Source organism: Colobus angolensis, unplaced genomic scaffold (genome assembly GCF_000951035.1).
Source record: "Colobus angolensis palliatus isolate OR3802 unplaced genomic scaffold, Cang.pa_1.0 Scaffold72, whole genome shotgun sequence".
Lineage (NCBI taxonomy): Eukaryota > Metazoa > Chordata > Mammalia > Primates > Cercopithecidae > Colobus > Colobus angolensis.
In genome coordinates this window covers 6,646,913-6,659,151 of record NW_012120932.1, presented here as the reverse complement: position 1 = coordinate 6,659,151, position 12,239 = coordinate 6,646,913, and the positions used below count along the sequence as shown (strand labels likewise).

Here is a 12,239-nt window from a genome sequence, read left to right as displayed (position 1 = left end):
CCGCCCGGGTTCAAGGGATCCTCATGCCTCAGCCTCCCAAATACCTGGGATTATAGGCACCCGCCACTGCACCCCAATAATTTTTGTATTTTTAGTAGAGAGAGTGTTTCGCCATGTTGGCCAGGCCGGTCTGGAGCTCCTGGGCTGAAGTGATCCCCCTGCCTCAGCCTCCCAAAGTGCTGGGATCACAGGTGTGAGCTACTGCACCCAGCCAGGTCAATCCTTTATCAGGAATTTCCAATTCCCATCTCTGTTTAACAGGAGAACTAACTGATATGAATCCTGCCTTTGAATGTTTCTGAACACGTCCTCCACCTTCACCTGCCGGCTCCTCTCACGTCCCAGCAGCTGTCTGGTGGCAGTCAGCGTTTAGCAAATAGAGTGGAAAGCGTGTGCAGGAGCCCCAGGCTTGGGTGAGCTCTGTCTGCTCCTGTGGTCTATCAGGCAGGTCCAGGGAGACACAAGGGAAGCATGAAGGACCCTGACTCCCCTTGGAGAATTTCTCCGTACAGCAAGACAGCATGGCTTTATCCCAGATCCCTGACTCCTGAAAACAGTCTAAAAAGAGCTGAGTTCTCTCTCAATTCTTCAATGGTTCATCACCACATTCTTGGTTCTAAGGCTTTGAATCTTTAAATAATAGATATGCATCTAGACTTGGGTAAAAACTAGAAACCTGTTCTCCCACCCAAGCCTTTGCTTTAGTAATTCTCCAGCTGACGGTCTGGCCGGGCGGGCACCAGGAGCGCTGAAGGCTCACTCAAGTCATTGGTGAACGTGTCCGACTGAGTCTGGGCTGAGGGACCTGGCTCTGCGTTTTGTAAAACAGATACTAGCAGATCTTCCCAAGACGTGTATGGCTCATTCTCACAGCCCAAAGAGGGCACTTACTCCACAAACGCGTGGCCACAGGTCATCATCTGTCCTGTGACCCTGGCGAGCCTGATCCCTCACGCCGGGCACCCACACGGCCTGCGTGCCTTCTAGACTTGAGTTCGCAGCTCTTTAAGGAGCTCTCGGGCCAGTTTTCCTGATCTAGGGCTTTCAATGCCAAGACGATCCCATCTGTACAAGGTCTGGTCAAGAAAGCCAATCATCTCGTGAGTTATCTCAGCAGTGTGCGCCATCTGCAATCGGGACAGAAGAGAAGGCAAATTAAAACCCTTTCCAGTTTGTCCCTCTGTCCAGGGATGGACCATAACCACCCAGTCCCTGAGAGACGCCCTATCCAGCATTTCCATCAGTTCCAAAGTAAAGCACGAGGAGCTCTTGTTTTCAAGGTGATTGGCACAGCAAGTCTGTCTCCAAGGCTGGCTACACAGTGCACGGTGCCGCTTCCTAACGAGCCTCCTTGCATTGAGCTCAGCTGCCCACAGCGTTAGACTCACAAAGGCCACAGACAAGAGCTGCAATCAGAAGTGCTGCTCGGAATGCCAGTCACAAGTTGTGGGACGGTGGGCTGCGGGGAACAAAGGCACAGGAGCATGCTGTGGCTTGACTTTCCGCACAAGGCTCACATGAATGTGAGAGTTGGAAAATGCCACCTGGTTCCACACAAACAGCCCAGGAATCTGGCAGCCCTGGGCTAGCAACCAGACCGACTTGCTTTTTAATAGGCCTCTAAGGTTTTAACACCTGATTCTTGCGGGAGAGCAGGAGACACAGCCTCAAGGCACTCACACTTGTTGATGCCTGTAACTATTTTCCTACAAACTTCGGTTAAGAAAAAAGGGAAGGGTAAGGATCTTACAATTTAGCTGTGTGGGGAATTTATGGTTTTTTAAGCACAGCAGTATTAAGAAGGCTTAAGTTTTTGAAAGAGTAACCGATATATTCATTTAGTGTGTGTCAGTTTGTACAGAACCTGCAAATGTTTAATTAGCCAGAGCAGCCCAAGGTCAGCTTCCTCTGGAAGGGCTGGGACGTTCTGGGAGGGTGAACAACTGCCTTGGTTTTCCCAGGACTATTCTGGTTTTACTGCCTCAGGTCTCACAGCCCAGGGCACCCTTCAGAACTGGGCTTCCACCTCCTGACCACCAGTAAAGGGAGCCTCTTGTCGCATGCACACTGTGTGAACGGCAGCGTGGGGACGCAGAGCTAAGAGTAAACGACGTGGGGCAGACGGTGACGGTTGCTCTCCTCGGCCCCCGCTGGTAGCACCCAGGGCCTGCAGCCAGCCCGCCAGGGCCAGTGCAGCCAGCACGGGGCTCCAGCTGTGGCCCCAGCGTGTGCCAGTGTGTCCCTGGGTGTCTGTATCGCCATCACTTGGTTCTTACTCAGAAATGACAAGCACCTAATGCTGATGGTCTTCGGCAGATGCAGCCCGTCCTTCATCAAGGAGACACTGTGCACCTGCTGTGGACCCCTTTCAGAGTTAACATTACCACCCAGACCCTGAGCGGGAGGACTGCCCATGGTGATGGGCTCGGCCATGTCTGAAGAAAGACCGAGTTGTCATTACAAATCCAACCTTGCATCTCCCTTACATGCCAGCACTCCTGGGTGAGCCCCTTCCCAGTTCTCTAGTCACATGCAAAAATTTGCAGCCCTGCAGCCACCTGGAAAACCTGCCTCCCTGCTGGCCTTGGCTGGTGCACCAAGAGTGGGTTCAGTTCATGTTGAGTTTAATGACTACAGAATTAACTCTGCATCTCGGAGCCTTGCTAACTTCTGCTGCTGTTGCTGTGGCCGAGCAGCAGGAGGCAGGAGAGAGAGAAGCGTGAATCCAGGCCAGGACAGGAGGTGGAGCCCCGGGGCTGGACTCCACGTGGTCCTCTGCTCTATGCTGGCCTCCTGCAGGCATTGGTGAGGGAGCGAGTGGACGGTTGGGGCAAGCCAGAGGAGTGCCCAGCAAGAGGCCAGGAGCCAGAGAGGCAGCAGAACCGCAGGGACACTGGGCAGGGCCTCGTGGATGGAGTTCTGGGCAAAATCGGAGGGCTGAGGTCAGAGAAGATTCCGGGACAGCCAGGGAGCGGACCTCCAGGTGCCTGGAGAAGAGCCCACTGTGCAGAGCTCACAGCGGAGGCCACACAGGAGGCAGGCTGTGGGCAGCTGGGGCTGCAGGACCTGTGTGTCCTTTAGGTCAGATGGAGCCATTTGTTCAAGCCATCTCTAAGAGGGTGCAAGGGCTCTGAAGAGAGACAGCGGCCTTTGCCTCAGACTGCCTCGTCCTGCCTTGAGCTGGCACTGCTCTCCAAATGTGGATGCCAAGACAGAGGGCAGACCCTGGGACCAGCTGGGAGGTGGCTGCCCTTGGGCTAGGTCCTGAGGGTAGAGAGACCCAAGCTGCAGGAGGGAAAGGCCGTCCCACCAACGCCACCACGTGGCCACCACCTGCTCGTGGGCCAAGCAGACATGGCCCTTTCCAGGGTGCTGTAGGCAGAGGGACTGACAATGGCCAGGAGAGGCGGGGGCGGTGGGAGGGACTGTTCCCTGGAGACCCTCCCTGCCAGCGGCCACCGCAGCGAAGGCTTCTCATTAGGAAGACTGATGTGTTAATAAAGACGGGTTTTAAAACGTCCAAAAGAATAGCACGCAGGAGGCGCTTTCACCACAGCGGGCGCCCAGATGGCCAGCACCCACCGGACGGAGCCAGTGCACGAGCGCCACACTGGCGTCTGCTCCGGGAATGAGCTGCTGCTGTGCGTGTCTTCTCTGCAGCCGAACTGACGTGGGGGGTGTGATGACACAGCACCGGGGCCCTCCGCACTCCTGTGGGTTCCCGTGTGGATCAGCAGGCGGGACTGAACCACGTGTCAGGATAGGCTGCCCAGCACAGGGCGCAGGCCGAGCCTCGCAGCAGCCAGCTGCTTACTCCCAGCAGTGTCTCCGGGGCCAGTCTTGAGGGCAATCTGCTTTGAACGTGGACTGAAAGTTTCCTCAGAGTAGATGGAAACGTGGTGTCAGGCTAACTGAAGCAGAGACCTGCGTGTCTTTGGGGTGCGCTCTCTGGGTGATTTTCTCTCACCCTGTGGGCAGGGCTGGAGCCACCAAACTCCCACGCTAACCCCCACTGCCAGGCCCAGGCCATGGGCAGCTTCTCCACTCACACAGGCCACAGGGTGGGGGAGGAAGTGCCTGAGCTGGGAACGGTCCTTGCCACCGGGCAGGGCTGAATGGCTCCACTGCCCCTCCCCCAGTCTCCCATAAGCACCTTCCCACTGTTTCTGCAAGTTCCACTCTTTAGATCCCACCCACAGCTGAGGGCGCCATTTGTCTCTTGCGTCTACCTTATTTCGCTCAGCATAAAGCCCGCTAGGTTGGGCTGCATTGTTGCAGGTGCGCATTTTGTAAGAGTACGCAAGAGATTCTCGAAAGCATTCTCACTGTGCTGGCACCTGGCACGTGGCAGCCAGTCATCTTCAGCCTTGAGCTGCCTCAGGCTCTCGGATCCATCTCAGCTGAGACATCAGAACCTGGGAGGCACAGCCTGGGCCCGCTCCACAGCACTGTTCTACCAGGATGGAGACGAACTCCTGGCCCTGGTTCTTGGTAGGCAGGTCATTTGTTATGGGGACTTTCTGCACCTGGACACTCACATTCCAGTCGGGCCCGGCCTGGACGGGAGCAGGAGGGGCCTCTGGGGACTGGGAATATTCCTCTCTCGAGTTGGCTGCTGGCTGCACAGGTGTTGCTGGTTTGTGAAATTCATCAAGCTGTGTATCTTCTGTATGTATATGTCAACAGAAGTACAAATAAAAAATAAAACGAAACTCCCAGAGCCAGCATGCTGGCGCTTTTTCTGAGACGAGTATGTTTTTAAATTGTGGTAAAATAGAACATTTTACTTTTGTAATTCGGTGGCATGCACGGTGTTCACGGTGTCGCACGGCCATCAGCACCGCCGTCTCCGCCCCTTTCCATCATCCCCACACTGACTCCTCACCCTCCGCCCTGGGAACTCTGTGTTACTTCCTCCTCCTGGACTTGACTCTTCCAGGTGCCTCACCTAAGTGGACTCATACAATATCCTCGTCTCTGGCTTATTTCAATAGCACAGTGTCTTCAAGGTTCCTCCAGGTTGCAGCACTGTCGGACCCTCCGTCCATCTTCAGGCCGAAGAGTACTCTCCTATGGGCACAGACCGCGCTGTGCACTGCTTGTCTACGGGCATTTGGGCCATCTCTGCCTGCTGGCTGCTGACAGTGCCGCCCTGAGCACGGGGCCAGAGGGCCGTCCAGCCCCTGCTTTCGGCTCTTGGGTCTAGATCTAGGAGAACCACCTAGATCTAAGGTAATTCTGAGTCTGGCTGTTTGAGGAGCCACGCCATTCTTCTCCACAGTAGCTGCACGATGTTAACCTCCCCACCCGGAAGCGTATGAGTATTCTGGTTCCTGTGCACCCTCAGGAGCGTTTCTTTTCTCTCTTGCTGATAGCCATCCTGATGCATCTCGCTGCACTTCGCCTCTCCCTGACCACTGATGCCCTTTCTGTGAGCATCTTCCCACGTGCCTACTGGCCATTGGTGCGTCTTCTTTGGAGAAGTGTCTGTTCAAGTCCTTTGCCCGTTTTTGAACCAGGTTATCTTTTTGTTGTTGAGTCGCAAGAATTATTTATGTATTCTGAATAAACTCTAATCACATATATTCTTTCCAAATATTTTTCTCCCATTCTATGAACTGTGTTTTCACTTTCTTTATGGTATCCTTTGATGCACAAAAGCTTTTAATTTTCATCAAGTCCAATTTACCTATTCTTTTTTTCATTGGTATGTCTTCGGTATCATATCCAAGAAATCACTGCCAAATCTAATGTCACGAAGAGGGCTCACTTTTGACTTGGACCATTCTTTACCCCTCAAGTCAAGTGGGCTTCAGGAAGGATTTCTTTATAATAAATCATTTTTTAAAAATTAACACAATTCTTTGCACTGTTGCAGTGAATAGCATTGTGGTTGCTTTGTGAGCACATTCTCATTGTGGCCTTGTTTCTTTCCATGAGGAGGAGGAGAGCAGCACACTGCGATGGAAAGAAATATACATGGGGGGACAGGAGACCTGGTTTCTACTGCAGGCTCTGGCAGCAAGCCATGGGCCCAGGAGATGGCATCTCCCTTCTCTGACCCTCTGTTTTCTCGTCTATGACACAAAGGTGCTGGAGGGGGCAGGCTGTGGGGGCCATCCCAGCTGTCCACCTCCTTGACCATCTATCTGTGTTGGGCAGCATCAGAGGTCACACCCTCGGACAGGGAACCCACCTCTTAGCTGGAGCAGAAACGAGTACTAGGAGGCTGGACCCCAGGGAGACTTACCAGGGCGATGGCATCGCGGGCGATCGTGTGGCCTCCAGGAGCCCAGAGCACGAAGTGGAGGAGAAGACGCCTGACCAGCTGTTGTGCAGGAGCTCTGGGGTCTTTTTCTGTGCCCTGTCCTGCTGCTGTCTGCAGGTCCCGGGCTGAGAGGCTGCTGCTTCCGGACATCGCCAGGAGGTGGCCCAGCACGGCCTTCACCTGGACCTGGGCAGAGCATTGCACAGGGGAGAGGTTAAGAAGAGGCAGGACAGACACGCTTCTAGGATTTATTTGCTTTGAAGCAACCCCCAGAAAGGGGCAAGGAGGGGCCCCCAAGAGAGGGAGCTTCACAGCAGCCGAGTTTACACTCGACACCACACAAACCCAAAGGGGCAGAATGGACATTTCTTGACTTTCTTTCGTCTTGCTCACCAAGCAGTCAGGGCACCGTGCCAGGAACTGACCTTTTTATGTATAAAAGGAAACAGAAAAGTCCGCAACGGAATGTAGTCAGATTTTTATATTGTGGGGAAAAAGAACAAAAGCCTCCTTGAAGACTCGCCTATCACAGCCACAAATCAATTAAAGCCCCATGCAGTCAGACCTCCGCCAAGCCAGCGTTCCCATACGAATGCAGGCTTGCTTTTGCTTCTTGCTATATTGGGGATCCGGGCGGGGGGCGGTGGGCACACAGACAGGCACGGCCATACACATGCATGCACACACAAGAACGCATTTGTTTTAGATGCTGGAACAATCTGTTCGTACCTGTTTAATGCTCAAGCAGAGGTCACAAGTCTGTGGAACCCACATAATAATGGTAATTATAAGTCTGCAGGTTGTTTTTACATTAAAAAAAAACGTATTCCATGCTGAGATGGTTCTGCTTGCCACAAGAATGGTACACCCAGTCGTGACTTGGAAAACAAAGCAAAAACTGAAAGCCCAGAGCTCCAAATGCCACATGGAACTCATGAACAGCTATGTTCCATCACTTCTGAAAGAATACTTAGGCCTATTCTGAGAATTCCCATGACCGATTTTATGGATTTTGTGTGAGGCGTTTTTTTCCCTGGAAGTCAAGGCCTCATTCAATGAGGTCTGTCATAAACTCCAGTACACTGGGCGTGTTGTGCGAGCTCCTCTGACACAATACGAGACCGTGAGAAACTGCACCATCGGGCTCTTCCACGGGGAGTGGCCGCGCTCCCCACCTCGCCCCCCGCCGGCCCAGTCAGCCAGGGTCTGATGGTGTCTACACGAGCCCAGGGCCGTTCTGCCATCTAACTGGGTCTGCAGAAAGGCCGGGGTTGAGGCGGCTGTGCCTTTGTATCTTTTTTCTCTTGACCCACACCTGACTTTCCGCCCTTGTCCAATAATCCCTAAGACAGGGTCTTCTTCCTGTCCGTCTGTCCCAGACTGTCCTTCCCTGCAGAGTCCTCCGTGCCCATGGGCTTCCACTTGAACACCAGCAACTTTACACGTCCGAAGTTTTTCAGGAGAAAGACAGAAGCTTTCTTTTCTTTTTCAAGTATTTTTCTATCCTGCATTATAAAAGCTTATATATGCTTACTATGGAACATTTGTAAAGAGAAAAAGAAAAACCATTAAAATGATCTACAATTCTACCATCCAGAAAGACTCACTGTTAATAACTCAGTTTATATACTTGTCTTTTTTCTATGCACTGAGACCATACCATTCACTACACTTATAATGCTTTGTATCTTTCATTTTTCTCTCCATAATGTACTATAAGCAGTTCAGTTCACTAAATCTATAAAACATGTTCTTCAAGACCACCTTTTTTTTTCCCCCTGAGACACAGCCTTGCCCTGTCACCCACGCTACAATGCAGTGGTGCAGTTTCTGCTCACTGCAACCTCCACCTCCTGGGCTCAAGCGATCCTTCCACCTCAGCCTCCTGAGTACTGGGACTATAGGCACACATTACCACACCTGGCTAATTTCTTTATTTTTTGTAGAGACAGGGGTCTGTTTGCCCAGGCTGGTCTCAAACTCATGGATTCAAGTGACCGGCTGCCTCGGCCTCCCAAAGTGCTGGGATTATAGGCGTGAGCCACCGCACCCGGCCAAGAGCATGATTTTGCATGGTGTATAACAGAATGCTATTCCACGGTTAGGATATACCACCATTTATTTGGCCAGTGGCCTTATTATTGAAGTTTAGGCCATTTCCCATTGTTGTGTTTATGAACGGTGCTGTGCTGCATATTCTCATGCATAAGCCTTTGCATGGATCTCTGTTCCCCCGGGAATTCCTAGCAGTGGAACCGCAGGGTTAAAGGGTATGAACCTGGCCTGATTCTTTTTCTGTTTTTCCTTTTTTCCTCTCGTCATCATCGTGCCTTGCCTGATTCTTAAGGGCATCTCAACGTATTTTTTTGTTTATTTTGTTGTGATCCAATTCAGTTGGCAAAAGGAGATGAACGCTGGCTGCTGGTGGAGAGGGTGGCTTGGCCACGAGTGGGCCAGGCCTTCTCATAGGCAGGACACATCCCGGGTGGGAACACGCTTGCTCTTTGCACCCATGTTCTTTCTTTACCTCAAGGACGGCCACAGAGGCAGCGACGCCAGGCCCAGCACACGATGCGGGGACACGCGACCAGCTGATTTCATTGTGCCTTTTTAAGTAAGGCGGATGCACAGATACTGCTCCTTTCAATCCAATCGTGTAAGAATCGTGCTTTCTAACAGTTCACAGTGTGTCTCTCAAGCCCCCCAACAGACCGTCAAGGGATTAAAGCTCATAAAACCCAGGAAAACCAGAGGTGTGTATCATTCATGAAACTGAAATCCCCTTCCCAGGATGCCACATACACCAAGGCCTCAGCAGGCACCAGCGAGGAAGGGGCTCTGGAGTCACCAACATGAGCACTGGACTGCCAGGCAGATGGCACCTGTGAAAGACGGCGGGGAGGGAAGCAGATGCCCGCCACGCCCCACTCAGTGAGCCAGTCCGCTCTCATCCAAAATCCTCGGCATCCCCTGAGGGAGAACGACGCAAAGGTTTTGTTATTTTTTCTTAAAAAAGGACCAAGTTAGCTCGTAGATGTGCCAACGTAGAACTTCCTAGAAATTGTTACTGAATAATTTCTTTCTTTTTACGTCAAAAGTGACTCTCTGTCAGTACCCTTTTGACTGTGATGGAATTGAACACATATCTACCAACTTAGCTTATACAGAGTCAAGTAAGACAGAATATAAAAGGGCTTTAGAAACCGTGTGCCCTGTACATCTTATTACTATTAAAAACATCAACCAGGATTTTCCTTAATTAGTTTAATGTGCTCTTTTAAAGGGGAAGAAATAAAAAGCTTTCTTTTTAATCAGACAGCAATCCTCAAATACATATGTGGGTTACGCTAATTTCTTCACAAAGCTTTATTTCTGATCTAAAATAAACTATCACCAAATTTCTTTTTAAAATCTAAAACTATATTTCTTTCCTATGCCATGCAAGCCTTTAAACAAATAAAATACGCAGACATCCTTATTAGTCCTTGTGTTTTCAGACAACAGAAAATGCCAAAGCCAAGAGGAGCTCCATATAAAATGAGCCGGTCCTCTTCAGCTACTAGGATCGGCAGAGATCACTGGCCGGGGAAGTTTTCAGAACTGAGGAAATAAATGCTTGCAAGGAAGGTGCCAGTGCCTTTCATCAAAGCATTGCTTCCTGTAATTATTATATTCCACATAAAATAACAACCGTCTTTGCCACAGACAGTTACCCAGTCCCATACTTAGCTGCTCTGTTATTTAGGAAATGACCAACTCCTTTTTCAGAAGCAAAGTGGTTAATATCCTGTGATTACTTTAGTAAGAGATGTAAACAAAGCCAGTAATGTGAGGATCTGTTGACTGATCCAAGAAAGCAGACAGTCAAGATGGAAGCAAGCCCCGGCCAAGTCGCTGGGGAGTGAGACAGCGCCCCGGCTGTGGCCAGGCTGTGCTGCCAGCGCACCCCTCAGAACAGCCTCTGCAGGGCACGCCCTGGAGGACGCGACCCTGGGGCAGATACCACAGCTGAGCGATCACAGATCAAACGACCTTGGGGAAGAAGGGTCTTCCTTTGCGGGACAATGGGCTACATGTGGTGTCCCGTCTCTGGCCACCTCGGTGGGGGCAGGCGAATGCCTCTGACCACAAGGCTGGAGGTCGCCACGCCTGCAGGGTGCCACGACACACGCCATCTGTGGGCAGAGCTCAGGTGTCATGGAAGCCGAGCCCACAACAGAGGCCCTCTGCAGGCTCCTCTCAGCCCCCCAGAGCCCACCCCAAACACATGCAGTGGGGCCTGCTACCCACCATGGTCTGTGCTCTCTGCTGCCTCCCATCATGGGGGCTGTAGTAAAAGGCCAAGAGCCACAGCAGGGCCACGGGGGGTTCGGCTGCCGACCTCAGTAGCTGCTCAGCCACCATCTCAGCCCATCCTCCGAAGTGAATGAACAGGAACCAGCTCTCCAAGGGACCTCCGCGGGACCTGGAACACAGCCAGAACACACGGCAGTTGGCAACCTGAATTCTTCTTCCTTCGGGTTTTTAAAGCAACTTGAACGTTTGCCAGCGGTTGGCTTAAATTGTACTTATCCACTGAAGTGCAACCTGCAAGGAATACAATTTAGACTCAGCCTGTGCAAACGCCACTCTGCGTCATCAGAGGACATCGACAGGGCCTCTCAGGACCCCTGTGAGGCCTGAGGCCTCCGGACGTCGGCGTCTTTAACCCAGGTACCTTCAGTGAGGACAGGCACTGAGGAGGGAAGATTGCGGTCGTGACCAGCAGGAATGCGGCAGGACACGGCGGGCGGCACACCTCCCTGCCTTCTGAGACGCGGAGAAAGAGGTAGAGGGTGGGATGCAGGCAGAAACATGGGCTGTTCCACTTCTGACAAGACGCAAAGTTTGGGTGGATGTCTCAGCAACTAGGAATTTTTAATGAGCTGCTGTCATCATGTGTGCGTCAATGCCAGAAAGTTAAAGCGTTTGCGAAGCTATCCTCTCGCCACACTGGCAAATGGAAGCTGCAATACTTGTTTTGGGGTAGCATCCGCTCGAGGTAAGGCCCAGGAATTGTGTGCAGTGTCAATCTCAGCAGGTGAACGGTCCCTTGGAGAGGATGGAACAGACCAGCCTGAGATCATGTTAGATGAGAACTTTCCTTCTGGACTGGGGCAGCGGCTGCAACAGGAGTGTTCCTGGCCCCTTTGTTGGATCTGCCTCCATGTTCCTCTGCCTGGCCCGTGGAATTCCCAAGCTCTAAATACCGTCCTCACCTCCCTGGTCACTGCCCCAGTCCTTCCTGAGAACAAGTGGTTAAATGTTCAACATTTGAGCAACAGAGACAAAAAGATGGGAGGGTAGAGTACTGGTCTTACTCCCTCTTTCCCAGGACACAGTCAGAGCTGATGCTCTGCGGGCCACATTGGCTGTGGGCTGGGTTAGGCTGTATCAGAGTGAGGAGGGGACTCCGCCATGCCTCTTCCCTGCAGGCACCATGTCAGGGTAGACAGACGCACAGAGCAGTGGGCTCCCTCATGCTCCCCGTTCCCAGGTTGGCAGTGTGCCTGGATCAGGATCAGAGACCAGCCTGGTCCTTCCCTCTGTTTTCCACCAGTAGCTGAATGCACAGGGCAGTCCCATGTGGCTACCTGAAAGGTGTCTCATGGCCCCAAGGTCTGGGTTGAGGTGGGAGCCCCACGAGGTCTAAGTCCTGCTCTGTAGCACCACATGCCTCCTTTCTGGTGGCTGTTTTATTCCAGTCTTCACGCATTTCGACATCACACACTCTGAGTGACGGCGGAGGGGGTGGGCAGGCGGAAGAGAAAAACACCAGGGCAGCCGCGGCACCGCATTTCTCAATCACAGGGTGGGCTGCTTATGCCACCTCCATCTACTGCCCTGTCCCGAGTTAAGATTCTTCAAGGTCCAGCTCTGTGTAATGCCAGGACAACCAGGGAGGGTGTGTGTGGGGCCGACTGGCCGCTGC

General features: G+C 52.3%; 1 protein-coding gene across 1 annotated transcript in view; it reads right to left on the bottom strand.

The window, feature by feature from the left end:
* Positions 1-573: 573 nt before the first annotated feature.
* Positions 574-12,239, bottom strand: part of FANCC (Fanconi anemia, complementation group C) — a 165,090-nt gene continuing 153,424 nt past the window's right edge. The window contains exons 13-15 of the mRNA XM_011927516.1: positions 10,559-10,733; positions 6,251-6,454; positions 574-1,127 (exon numbers count right to left, since the gene is read on the bottom strand). Coding sequence (XP_011782906.1) covers positions 984-1,127; positions 6,251-6,454; positions 10,559-10,733 — 523 coding nt within the window. The 3' untranslated portion in view covers positions 574-983. The remainder of the gene's footprint in view (positions 1,128-6,250; positions 6,455-10,558; positions 10,734-12,239) is intronic.